Genomic DNA, 14,081 nt, shown 5'->3' on the forward strand with positions numbered 1-14,081 from the left:
TCATTAGTATCAGTGCGGAAGACTGTTAATTTGGTTTATAGTCCTGTGTACTAGTCGTCATTTAATTCTGCATTCTTGTTTAAAAAGTGTTTTCTCTTTTCCTACAGGGGTTCGCCAGACCGAGATGGAACTGTAAGTATGCAGAAAATATCTATTGAATGGTTAATATTCAGGTTAAATAAATGTTTGTACCAGTTAGTTGAAGCTTAAAATAATAATTACTTCATACTGCAATATGTGCGGTTGTATATATTTAGTGCTGACAATCACAGTTGATCCTTTTTATGTACAGGTAGCCCCATTAAATTGCAGAGTTGCTCTCACTAGAATGTTCTGCAATATAAGTCTTCCATTGAAAAGTTTTATTATCACCCACACCATTGGTTACAGTGTATAAGCATGAGAAAAGTATGTTATTTTAAGGAATAATTGAACTTTTAGGAGAATGTAAATGCCAGGATTGTCCTGTACCATGCAGTCTGCACACTTCTTGGATTATTTAAGATGGTAAGTAAGGGTCCGTTCATGGTTGACTTCAATCCTTAAAGAAATGTAAATTAAGTGCACAAACTAAATGGTTCTTTTCTGCATTGACAAGCAGTAATTAAAGCTGTGGCAAAACATACCTCAAATATCATGTGAAACACTTAAAACTTGAAGGAAAATGCCAGTGAACTGAAAACAAATGATCAACAGCAATAGCCATCTTTATTTATACTGTGCTCTTAACATTGTAACGCGTCCCAAGGTGCTTCACTGAAGTGCTATCAAACAAAAGTTGATAAAGACCTGAGTTTTATGGGGTGCCACTATAAAATGTGCCTCTGACCAAAATATTGGTTGGATTCCTGCCCGTGATCCTGATGGCTATCCGACAGCATTATAATTAGCAACGTTCATTGCTTTAAGGCCAGATCTCTATCCCTTTCTCGGTGAGAGGTCCTGTCTTAGACAGCTACCATTTAATTGAATGACCAACAGCTCTGTATCCTTGCAGTGCCCATGAGATCATTTTCTGGGACTACAGGCAATCTTGCTGCACTGAGAAGCCATCAGGCTCAAAAGTTCTATGGGTTTGAGGGGATGGAATGGGGAGGCCATGCTCACAGGCCAAGGAGAAGATTAAGAATGTTTGGTTTACAATACGCTACACATATAAATATTGGTGGAGTTGTTGGTCTGTGCCCCAAGGGAGAAAGGAGAGGATGAGCTTTGAAAGTGCATCTGTTCGGCCAAAGGGGACACAGTGGAGGTTTCCCCTAACCTCCTGGCTCAAACTGACATTGAAAGGCTTCCCTCAGCTTGGGCCTCCCTGTTTCACAGCAAAAAAATTGATGCAAGGTGAAGCCCTTTAAATGGTCATTAATTGGTGACAAAGCAAAGTCAATAGGATGGAGGGAAGGCAGGCAGGTGGACTGATCTTCCCCCACCCTGGTAATGTTTCAGACACCTTGGGGATGAGTGGAGAGGTGACAGGAAGGTCACCACTGATCCTATGCCCCCTTCACCCACCCACCTCCACAACCCTCGGTTTCAAACCCACAATTGAATGAGTGCAAAGCCCAGTCCAAGGCCATATTAGGATACATGAGTATAAACATGGTGAAAAGGTAGATTTGTTTTGAAGAACCTTCAAGGGGAAAATAAAAGTGAGGGTGGAGAGATTTAGGGAAGGGATCCCTGATAGCTAGTTTGTAGCAAGATGTTGTTCTGGCTGCCAGTAATGGAGAGATTAAAATCAGCGATGCTCAGAAAGACCAATGGACAGATATATGGAAGGTTGTTGAGCAGCACAAATATAGACATTTGGAGGAGTGAAACCATGGAGGGATTTTAAAATGAATGCATAGATTAGTGAGCAGAGAAGTGATAGATGAATGGGATTTGATATAATCTAGGATATGACAAGCAGAGTCTGCGGTAACATTAAACTGACAATTGGATTGCAATCGATAGTAAATAATTTTGAGTTAAAGACAGAATGATTCATAATGCTTGACGTTAATTTTGAAGTTGTGCCTATGATATAAATTTGTTCCTGTTGTCACCTTATAGAACTTGAATTAATTAGGTTGATTTTAAATTAAGGACAAACGGTGTGTATTTCACCTCATTCATGATTTTGGTCGAGTAGCTATTTTCTTAATGTAGGCAAAAGTGAGGACTGCAGATGCTGGAGATTAGAATCAAGATTAGAATGGTGCTGGAATGCACAACAGTTCAGGCAGCATCTGAGGAGCAGGAAAATCCACATTTCGGGCAGAAGCCCTTCATCTGGAATGAGGCTGGAAGCCTCGGGGGTGGAGAGATAAATGGAAAGAGGTGGGGCTGGGAGTAGGTGGATGGGGGTGAGGGTAAAGGTTTAGGTTGGAGAAGAGGGAAAGAAGATTGACAGGTGGTTCTGAGCTGGAAGTTTGGAACTGGGGTAAGGAGCCGGGAGAGGGGGGGGTGGAGTGGAAATGAGGAAACTTGTGAAGTCCACATTGATGCCATAGGGTTGAAGGGTTTTAGGCAGAAGATGAGGCGTTCTTCCTTCAGATGTTGGATGGTGAGGGAATGGTGGTGGTGGTGGAGGAGGCCCAGGACCTCCATGTCCTCAGCAGAGTGGAAGAGGCAGTTCACTTTACCCCTTCCTCCATCCACCTATTGCACTCCCAGCTACCTTATCCCCAGCCCCAGCCTCACCCCCCCCCCCCCCCCCCCCCCATTTATCTCTCCACCCCCAAGGCTCCCAGCCTCATTCCTGATGAAGGGCTCCTTCCTGAAACGTCGATTTTCCTGCTTCTCCGATGCTGCCTGACCTGCTGTGCATTTCCAGCACCACTCTAATCTATTTTCTTGATATGTCTAACATGAATTTGACAACAGTTCATCCCTTCTGCTGTGATGGATGTGTGACTAAAAAACAAAATGAATTCAAAAACTTCCAATTACACCAAATAGTCAATTGGCAGTACAGAACTTAAATGTTGGCTTTCAAATATTTGTTTTGCACTCACCAGGATTGATTGAGGCATTGCCATAAGAGAATGTGCCAGCCTTGAGCTAATTGTTCCCAAATGCTTTTGCATGCCAAGAGTTTGACCAATTAAAGCCTGCTTGCCAACAGATTGGCATCCTGTATCTCATACAGTATAATCTTTTCCCCTTTGAAATTTTAGCATTCCTGCTCTGTCCTGATGAGTGCAAGATGAAAAGGTTCAATAGCATGTACAATTTTCTTTAAGCAATTTTACCAAACCTAAAAAAAAACTGATCAGCAAAATTGTGTTTAACAGTAGCCTACACGATGGCATTGAATATGGGTTTTTTTTAAAAGACATTAATATTGCTTGTGGTACGAATACATCAATTCATTTGGCAACTCAATCATTTTAGTTATTCTATGAACAGAATATTGAATTGAATATAATAATTCCGTGGCTGATTTTGCTTATTGTTAGAAGTAAAGAAGGAACATAGTTGGATTCTTTCAACCAAAGAAATGTTGCTGTTGTTGAAAATCGGCCATTAAACTGTGCATAGGTTGAAGGTACAATTACAGTGCTTTAGAAAAGACTAATCATTGAGAGTAAAGGTGAAAGATTGGTTACGCTATAGATCTCTCAGTAGATTTGGGTCTTTTTTAAAAATTATAAATATTTATATATATCCATACTAAATGAATCCTAAGAAGGTAATATTTTCCTGCTTTATGCCTTTCAGTGAGCATGATTTTAAAAATATTTCCAAGTACTTAATAGAGGTGTGTGCGCATCCACGCGCCTGTCCAAAACTGCCTGGGGTGGTAGATGCAAAAGAGGAAAGAATATCCTTCCATTCGCCTTTTTCGGAATGAATTAGTACATGAAGTATACCATGCCTCATATGCACACTGATTCCAATCGTCTCCAGAGAATCTCAGCTGAAATCTTTTTTGACTGGATAGGTTTGTTATCATTCAGCAAGTCTGGTTACCACTGTGAGAGAACGAAAAATCCTTTCTACAGGCTCCATACTGCTGCCTGCAGGAAAATGAGGTTTTTTTTTCCCCCTGTAGCACACAGTCAAGCCCAGCACAGCTGTCACTGTTTACTGCCAGAAGCCCTCACTTTCACTTTCATGAAGCAGTACTCTTCTGACAGCAAACATCAGCAACATATCAATGATAAATGCCTAACTGATATGTAAGGAGTGTATGGATTCAGCACTAAAGTTTGAGGCCAGATTGGAACTGTTTTCCACCAGTCAACACTTCCAAAGTCAAAATGATACCAATGGCGAATGGTACTTCCAATTGCCCCTCAAAGGACCATATTGAGCAGATAGGCAGAATCCTCATCATGCCATGGGTTAGACAAATATTAGGGGTGACTCAAATTACCTTGATCACCAAGTATGTTTATTTATTCATTTTATAACTATACCAACAACCCCAAATTTGCCAGTGTACTCCCCTGTCTTTACCATGACTGTCACTGAATAAAAATTTTATAATTTTGACAAATAATTTATCTTAATCTAAATATGGAAATATTAATAGTACTAGTAAAATCCTTTTTTCTAATTATTTGCAGAAGAAAAGTAATGGTGCTCCAAATGGATTTTATGCAGAAATCGACTGGGAGCGATATGTGAGTGTAAAATTCATTTTATTTCAGGTGCAACTTTTTTTTAAAGTCCTGGTTTATTTGGGGACTTTAGCTCCAGACGTTAAAAATTTGCTGAAAGAGGAAATGGAATTGACAGATATTTTTCTGCATGTATAGTCAGGCTTAGTTATTTCAGAAAGGATAAGTTCCCTTAATTCTGTCACATAAACTACTTGATCATAATGTTTGCTCCAATTTTATCATTTAATGTGTTTTTGTTATAATAATGGAAGTTATTCCATTGAATTGTAACATTTTTAAAAGCTCTTTCTAACAATAGCAACAGATATTTACATGGAACCGGTTTGATTATATTGATTACATATTGGATTACTGGAAACAGTTATAGTGATCATTTAATGAGTTTAGTTACAGAGAAGTGTGATGTGAAAGATGTTAATAAAAAGAATGTAGAGAAATAAGGTGTAATCTTCAAGAGAATGCAGAAAGAGGGAGATCTTTGAGTGTTGCAGGAGAAGTCAAGGGGGCTATAGAAAAAGCACATGTGATACTCAAGCTTCAGAGTACAAAAAAAAGTTATGATGTACCTTCATACTGCATTGTTTAGGTCTCAAATGGACTCATTTGTTCAATTCTGGCATTGCATTTTAGGGTGGATGTTTAGAAATGTATTAGTAAAGGAATAAATTATTTTAGTTTAATGGAGAGACTGCAAATATTGAAGCTTTTCTCTGCAGAGAAAAGTTAAAAAGAGACCTGATTGTTCAAGAGAGGAGTGTCACAGGGTGTCCCAAATGTAAAATTAATATAGGCATGCTTACTGGTTATGTTGTAAGATCCAGAGGTACTGGAATGCTATAGTAAGGGAGCTAAAGGACATCCTGGGGATTGAAGTAAACGTGGATCTGGTAGTTCTTTTGGGCATGGCAAATTTGGGTGAACACTGGAAGAGATTGTGTAACATTATTACCCCCTGTGTGAGTAAGAACATTCTAGTGAATTGGGTGTTGGAAAAACCACCAGGTTTTATGGGGTGACGTAGGCTGGTGATCGAGCATCTCCCCCAAGACTGCCTCACCAGTAATGGTGCACTACAAAACGGAGCAGTTTTACAAGATGTGGCAGCCCTTTTCAAATTATGTTGACGCATACTTATCAGCAATATTAGTTAGGGCCATGGTATAGCCGTGGGATTCAGTATGGGTGCCTGTAGGGCCCTGGGAGGGAGAGACTGGGAGAAAAGAATACGGGTACTATAACTGGTGCTTCCAGGGATGGAAGCCTCCATGGAGGTGTGATGAGTGAAATAAATTAAATCTCACTGCTTTATTCTAAGTTAATATTTATTTGTTAGTAGTTTAGCTTAAGTTAAGTAGATACGTTTGTTCTGGTAGAATAGTAGGTTGTTAATTAATAATAGTATCGCATTATGACTTTGTACTGCCTCAACTTTTTTGTTGGTGTTATTCATTTTTTGTATTTTAGATATTTTGTAAAACACTTTTTTTAAAAAAAAGGTCTTTAATAAAATGATTTATTTTAAAGAAAAGACCTGGTAGAGGTGTTTAAAATCATGTGGTTCCAGTGACCACTCAGTAACTGGAGGACAATGATTTAAAGTTAATTAGTCAAGGGACCAGTATTACATGAAGAATTCTGTTTTTGTACAGAGAAAGTTCTTGTGATCTGGAATGTGCTGCCTCAAAGAATGAATGATTGATTGAATCTAATTCAATAATACTTCTCAAAAGAGAATTGGGAGTAGCAACATAACTCCCCGTAGCCTTGTTATTTGAATAGCTGTACCAAAAAGCTGGCACAAATATGTTGGAGTAAATGGCTTTCTTCTGTGACGTAACATTGTATGATTCTATGAAAATTGTTTTCCATCAAATGAAAGCTGTATTTATAGATCTGTCTTTTGCTTCTGTTCTGTTCAGCTTGAGTTTAATTCTAAATTGTAATGATAAGGTGTTTTTTTTTAAACAGCCTTAATTGTTGTTTATGCATCCATATTATTGAACAGAATCTCCCTGAAACTTGGGAACAAACACATGATAGCTGCAATTCGCTTGCTCATGAAATAGGTTGAGTTTATATTTACAAGTTGGCTCTGTAAAAAGTCTATTCAAGGGTCCTGTGGTCACTACCTTTGTACTATTTTAAGACACTCCAATTTAAGAATTTTTTTTAGTTTAACAAGTTAAAAGCGAACGTGATGATGACACAAGCACAAATCAATAACAGAATAATATTAACACTCTTCAGATCATTCTGATAATCCCTTTCCACTCAGAACATAGGACAGTAAGAACAGGAATAAGTGATTAAGCCCTTGAGTCTGTTCTGCCATTCCATGAGATCATGGCTGATTTGTGGCCTGACTCTGTATTCATGCCCTGTGCCAATAACCCTTAATTTTACATCAGAGATATAAAATTAACAACTGATCTAGCACCCAGAACCATTTGTGGAAGAGAATTCCAAACCTCTACCACTCCCTGTATAGAAGTGCTTCCTAACATATCTCCCGAATGGTCTGGCCCTAATTCCTAAACTATGCCTCTGATTTTAGAATCTCCAACCAGTGAAAATAGTTTATTTTTATCTATTCTGCCTTTTCCTGATAATACCTTGACAGCTTTGATCAGATCACTCCTTAACCTTCCAAATTCTAGTGATTTTAGCTGTCTAACGGAGGTTATAGAGATTTTGTCTGTGACAAGAAAGCCAGTGAGAATTCCATATCATTTTTTTTAGAAGGCCTACTGAATAAAGGGCCAGTGCGGTGTGGCCAGTGGCATGCTAAAGGAAGAGCGGTATTAAATTGGAATGGGTGCAGAAAATATTTGCCAGGATTTACTGGGACGGAGGCTTTCGGTTATAAGGCGAGGCTGGATAGGCTGGAGCATAGGAGATTGAGTGAGAGATGACCTTTTGACAGAGGTTTATAAAATCATGAGGGACACAGGTAGGGTGAATAGCCGAAGTCTTTTCCCGAGGGTAAGACAGCCCAAAACTAGAGGGTATAAGTTTAAAGTGAGAAAGGAAAGATTTAAAAGAGATGTGAGGGGCAACTTATTCGCACAGAGGATGCTGTGTATATGGAATGACCTGCCAGAGCAAGTATTAGATGTAGATACACATTTAAAAGGTACATGAATATGAAAGGTTTAGAGGGATCTGGGCCAAATGCAGGCAAATGGAATTAGTTAAGTTTGGGCAAACAGCAAGAATGAGTTGGACTGAAAGGTCTGTTTCCATGTTGACTGACTCTATAAAATCCAAGGGTCAGGAAAGTCCTGACTCCAGGCACTGTCATCCAGTCAGAGGCTGGTAACTCTTCATTGCTTGACAGTGCCACCATGGAAGGGATTACTGCTGACAATAAGACATACATTTGAGACTGGAGTTTCCAGGTTCCAGCCATGGATATGTGAAGGAGGGGGGGCTTGTGAATCAGCTACAAGGACAGCAAAGGGGCTCTCAATAATCTCCTCCTCCTTCCTCGTACCAGATCCCTTGGAATGGGTTTGAATGAGACCCCATGCTGAAAGCAATACCAAGAGGTTTGGCTTCTTTGAATCCCCACATGGCCAGTATTAGTTAAATGGCAACATAAAGGGAAGACTCCCTTGGCCCTTTATGTTTGGATGAAATTGGAACAGGAATGGGAAGATGGTGGGGTCTTGACCTGTCACCAAACTCCCCTTTTGGGTAGGCTGTTAAACACCAGCTCATCACAAAGGGTGGGACAAAACCTTTCAAAACAGACAATCCGTGAAGAGAACACCTCATTTTATCAAAGTGACATCAATAGGAGTTCATGGTGACTTTTTTTTTGAGTGGATAGTAAATTGCTTAAAAGACAAAGTCCAGGGTTGTTATGAGAGCAGTTTTACAAAGATGTGTAGTTCGTAGGTGGGGAAGTGTGAAAGACCATTGAGTGGAATGCCCTAAAGATCACTATTGTTTCTCTCCATATAATCGAGTCAGAAACTCAATGTAAAATAATCAAACGTGTTTATATACCAAAGAGGAGGGCAGTATAGTAAGAAGGTGGGTCCAAAGGGTAAATATGAAATATGATGCAGACACATATATGAAGAGGTACATAGTCGTTTCTGCTATAACACGGTAGTTCCATTCTCATGCAATCCAGTGTTATAAGAAAATTGCATAATGGTAGCACCATTTAAACTAATCCTGTTCTAACCAACACACTTTTTAAATGTTCGTACTTTAGAAACAATTTTAGGAACTACATTGTCAAAACCAATAGGATGCATCAGAGTTATGGTCCAATTATTCAGGCATTTGATGAAACCATACATTAACTACTGTGTCATTCTGGCTGCTGAGAAATCTGAGATTGTTGACTGCACAGCTTCAGAATTTAACAATGATATTGCTCCCCTCAGTCAAATGTTTGAGGCAATCCTGGAAGTAATGTGTACCATTCAGACCTGAAAGATGTCTGGGAGTTGATTTTGTTGTTAATGGAAGTTAGTTGAGGATTGGAAAATTTACATTCAGAATATAACTTCAAATTAAATAGTAAGAGAGGGACAGTAGGACATGGGTTCAAACTAGTAAATGATAGGTTTGAGAAACTCATTATAAAATCACGATCAAAATATGAAACTGATTGATTTCCATATCAAGTATTTTAAAAAAAGTGGAAATGTTGAAACATTTTTAAAATACATTTGGAGCCATGGTAGAGCCAACTACTGTAAGATCATTATGACTGAGCTAAGGTGTTCAAGTGAGCTAAATACCTACCATTGTACATAATAATTTTATAGTTTCACATTTATTGGTTTTGCTCTAATAGAACAAGGTAATGCTGTAAAACAGAAGTGGTCTATTTATACCATCAAGCCTGTGTTTTTTCAACATGGTTCACCTGATCTAATTCCACTCTCCTGCTCAGCCCCTGTATCCATTAATAATCATCTTGTTGAGCAAAATATCTAATTATCATTAAAATTGCCTTAATGCTTTGTAGCCATTAGCTGTGATTTGCCTGGTCATTACAGAAGGTAATCAGTTTGAAAACATAATGGTCAGTACATGAACCTTTTGCAGTCAGTGCTGAATAGAATTAAGTCAAAGAATTGAATAAATGAGAAGGGGCTGCAATATTTGTGAACAGTTAAATTTTAAAAATACATACCTTTTGTGAGGGCACAGATGCAATAAATGCATGTAGTACCGTTAACATTAATTAAATGAAACTGAAGAAAATGAAAGCCATGTCTGAAATTAGCTTACAATTTATACTTGTCACGCAAGTTTCTCTAGAGGGGTTATTGTGGTATTGCCCCTACCTCTAGGCCAGATTTCAGGTCCCACCACCACAGACGTAGAATAGCATCTCTGAACAAATTGGTATAAAAAGTATCTACAAGTTGATTCTGTAATTTATATTATTGGAACAAAAATGAAGTACACTTTTTAAGTGGAGTGCATTTGGCCAGGCTTAATTCACACACTCAGGAGAATATCTCTTTAGTAATAATGATATCTAGGATCTTTGATGGTAAAGTAGTAGGAATTTTTCAAAGACTTGGCTGAGATATTCCACTTCCTAATCAGAACCAACCACTTTAATCACCACAAAATAAATAAGAAAAAAACATGTTTTTACACTGATTAAAGGTAAATACTTAGTTTGACTTTCTACAGAATTTTAATATGTATGTGTAGGATTTTGGTCTGCTTCACTTGGACATGTGCACCATTGGGTAGGTAAACTTTTTAAAAATCAGTTTGTTCCAAGATGTCATGGTGCACCTCCAGAGTAAATGAGACTTAAATCCAAATCTTCTGCTCCGATGGTGGGACACTGCCACTGAGCCACAAGAATGCTTTACCACTGGATATTGTTTATTATTTCCTGCTAACTAATTGATTAGATCTAAGAATGATACTACACTGCAAGTTGTAAGCAGGCATAGTGGTTCCATGCCAAAGAGTTAATTTAATAAATAAAATAAATTGTAATAATTCTTGCTACTTAAAAGTTGAGATGGCAAATAGAATGCCACAAGTTAAAAACATAAACATTTAGAAGATAACGTTTCTTTTGAAATTTAATTAAGTATAAGGTCTCAACAGACTAAAACTCTGTCTCGAACTGTTCATGAACTGAGTTTCGGAGTTAAATAGGAGAGCAAAGGTGGCAGCTGGTTGCGAATCAATCCATTCTAAATTGTTTTATCAACACCAAAACGTTTGTATATGAACGCAACCACAGAAAAGCACTCAATTGAAAATCATCTTAATGTTTCATTGTATTTATTGTCTGATTTTCAGAATTCCCCAGAAGTCGATGATGAAGGTTACAGTATCAGACCAGATGACAAATCAGGTTATATCCTTTTGGACCTTCCCAAACTTATTTAACTTTCCTCTCCAGACTAATCTCCTGAGAATCTTGAGTATTTTCTGTCTATTTTATTTCTGAATTCCAGTAGATTACTAAGAGTTCAATATTGAACCACATCCATCCAACAGAGGCACTAAACATCTGCAACAGGTTTTAAATGTGCAGAACACATTACAAGGTTTTGATTCAATTGCATTTTTTTCTGTTCTGAATAAGTACAAAACCAGATTAGTAAGCAATTTAAGTATGTTTTAGAGTAGAGTAGGGAGGTAAAAGGTCTAAGGACAGAATCATAAACCATGGGTTCCCAAGAGTGGGGAATTTGAGAAAGGATAATAGAGTTCCCGAAATGTTAATTTTCCTGTTCCTCGGATGCTGCCTGACCTGCTGTGCCTTTCCAGCAACACTCTAATCTAGATTCTACATGTATGATGCTTCCACTGCCACAGTTGCCAAATATTGGTCATGCACCAACTACATGCAGAATCATTGAGGAATTAAATTAATGGGGCCAAGTGGACAACAGTATCATGGCTGGTCACTCTTGTCCTTTCCCATGACCCTTGCTCCCCCAACTGATGAAGTATCTATCTTGGCCTTAAATATACACCAGGACTCTGCCCCACAGCTCTATGGCACAGAGTTCCAAAGACATTCAACCCTCTAACAGAAGAAATTCTTCCTCATTTCAGTCTTACTTTGGAACTCCTTAATTCTGAGATTGTTCCCTCTGGTCCTAAACATTTCCGTAAGTGGAAACATTCTCTCAGCATTGACCAGTTGAGCTCCTTAAGAATCCTGTATGTTTCAATGAGACCACCTCATTGGTATTTAAAAAGAATGAGAGTAGAGTCCCAACCTGTTCATTCTTTGCACGTAAGCAAATTCCTCCATACCAGGGGCCATCTAGTGAATTTCTCCAAACTGCCTGCAATGAAATAATTTATTTTCTTAAATAAGGGACGCAAAACAGTACCCTAGATGTGGTCTCACCAGCCCGTTGTACAGTTGCAGTAAGATTTCTCTACTTCATACTCCAACCTCCTTGAAATAATGGCCAACATTCCATTAGCCTTCCTGATTACCTTCAGCACCTGTGTGCTAGTTTTGTGTTCTATGCACAAGAAACATCAAGTCTCTTTTGTGCTGGAGTTTCTGCTGGAGTTTATTCCTTGAACAGGCAAGGAATGAAAAGGGGCAAAAAAAACTGCAGGGCAATGGGAGGAAAGTAATATGAATGTTGTTCATTCATGGCTGTTTAATTGTCCTGCTGCATTATGTTTAATAAAATGTTTCCTTAATTGCGTTTCACCTACCAAAGAGAAACACTTTTATTCGTCAAGTGAGTCTGAATCAGAGGAAGACACGCGGCGAAAATTCAACATTAAGATTAGACCTCTCCAGGCTAAAGATTCCATCATGTGTGTGGCAGCGTCAGTGGATGAGCTGAAGGCTTCTGTGGGAAACATTTCTCTGTCACCTTCACCAATGGTGAGTGCTTGCATTTTCTTTCAACATAATGAGAAACAATTCTACCAAAATAGTTCTAACTTTGTCCAGTGTCTGTCTGTCTGAGATTTCAAATGGAGTGCAGAATGGTACATGACTTGGAGGGCAATGTGCAGGTACGAGTGCATGTTGTTTTAGTTGGTAGAGGTCGCAGGTGTGTGAGATGCTGTCAAGATAGCCTTGGCAGGTTGCTACAATGCATCATTGTACATGCTTCTGCCACAAGGAGTGAATCAGTAAGATGATGAATAAGGTGCTGGTCAAGGGGACTGCTTTTTCCTGATTTGATACTGAGTTTCTTGAGCAATTCTGGAGTTCACTCACCCAGAAACATGCAAAGTCATAAATCATATGCCTATCTTGTGCCTTGTAAGTGACTCTGCTTCAGAGAACCAGAGTCAATAAAGTTTCTAACAGCTGAGCATAACTTGGAACTACATTATTTATAAGTCTGTTCCGGTTCAGTTTCTAGTCATTCATAATTTCTAGGATGTTGACCGTGGGGAATTTGATGATGGTAATGCCATTGCATGTCAAGTCTGTATTGTTTGCAATAGTCATTCCTTTTACACTGTGTGACATTATATTTTTTGCCACTTAGCCAGCATTCAAAATGGTCTGATATGTGTTGGTGTTTCCTAGAGCAAACTTTCAGCATCTGAGGAGCTATGATTGATGATTAAAATTGTGCCATTGTCAGTGAACTCCACTTCTGACCGTATAATGGAGGAAAATTTATTCATAGGTCCAGCCATCCTCGGTGGCTTTATGTCACAACCCTGAAGAACTCCTGGACCTGAGATGATTTGGCCTTTATATTTCTTTGTTGGGTCCAACTTGTATGGTTTTCCTTTTTAAATGCCATTAAGAGCAATTTCACTAGGGCTTCTCAGTCACAAGATGCACTGACATCAAGGGCAGTCACGTGTACCTCCCCTTTGGAATTCAAAAAATTCCTGATATATGCTGCTGGAGAGTGAAGCTTCTTGATGATAATGCAACTCATAAAATTTGCCCCTTAGCTGTCTCTAAAAGTTCTCTATTATCCATGTTTAGACCAGTGTTGTCATGGGTTTTGGAGCTGAATATATGTCAGATTGTAATTCTGTATTTGATCAAATCAGTTTAGTACAGGTTATTCTGAAGCTACAGTGTAACCCTTGGTACAAAACCTCTCGAAGGTGATTCTCCACTATTAACTGTTGACAAATGAGATAATAATGTACATGATTGATGTAACAGTGGTCTTCACCTCAGAATGCCCTAGAATTCTAAATATATGTTTAGAGTTAGTCAGGAAAATTCTAAAGAAAGTCATGTTTGGTAATATCATTTCCCAAGCTCTTAATCAAACCATCTGTTGCACACTAGTATCTTGTTGGGTCAAAAATCTTCAGTGTGAATTAACGAAAGAATACTTCATGTATTCCTATACCATTAATTTCTATGTTTTCACTAATACATGTTAACACTTTTCTTGAAATAAAAGATGCAAACATTTTAGGTCTTCTATTTTAGAGCTGAAAGATAAATTTTACAAGTGGGTATTGATCAAAAGGTTTCACTCCCCAATTGCCTATATCAGG

The 14,081-nt window shown here is 38.4% G+C and overlaps 1 protein-coding gene across 1 annotated transcript in view; it reads left to right on the forward strand.

Moving 5' to 3' along the window:
• The window catches only part of sgip1a (SH3GL interacting endocytic adaptor 1a), a 217,083-nt gene that overhangs the window by 93,064 nt on the left and 109,938 nt on the right, over positions 1-14,081 (forward strand). The window contains exons 3-6 of the mRNA XM_060829768.1: positions 108-132; positions 4,557-4,613; positions 10,914-10,971; positions 12,299-12,477. Of these exons, the coding sequence (XP_060685751.1) occupies positions 108-132; positions 4,557-4,613; positions 10,914-10,971; positions 12,299-12,477 (319 nt within the window). The remainder of the gene's footprint in view (positions 1-107; positions 133-4,556; positions 4,614-10,913; positions 10,972-12,298; positions 12,478-14,081) is intronic.

The sequence above is a fragment of the Hemiscyllium ocellatum genome, chromosome 9 (assembly GCF_020745735.1).
Source record: "Hemiscyllium ocellatum isolate sHemOce1 chromosome 9, sHemOce1.pat.X.cur, whole genome shotgun sequence".
Lineage (NCBI taxonomy): Eukaryota > Metazoa > Chordata > Chondrichthyes > Orectolobiformes > Hemiscylliidae > Hemiscyllium > Hemiscyllium ocellatum.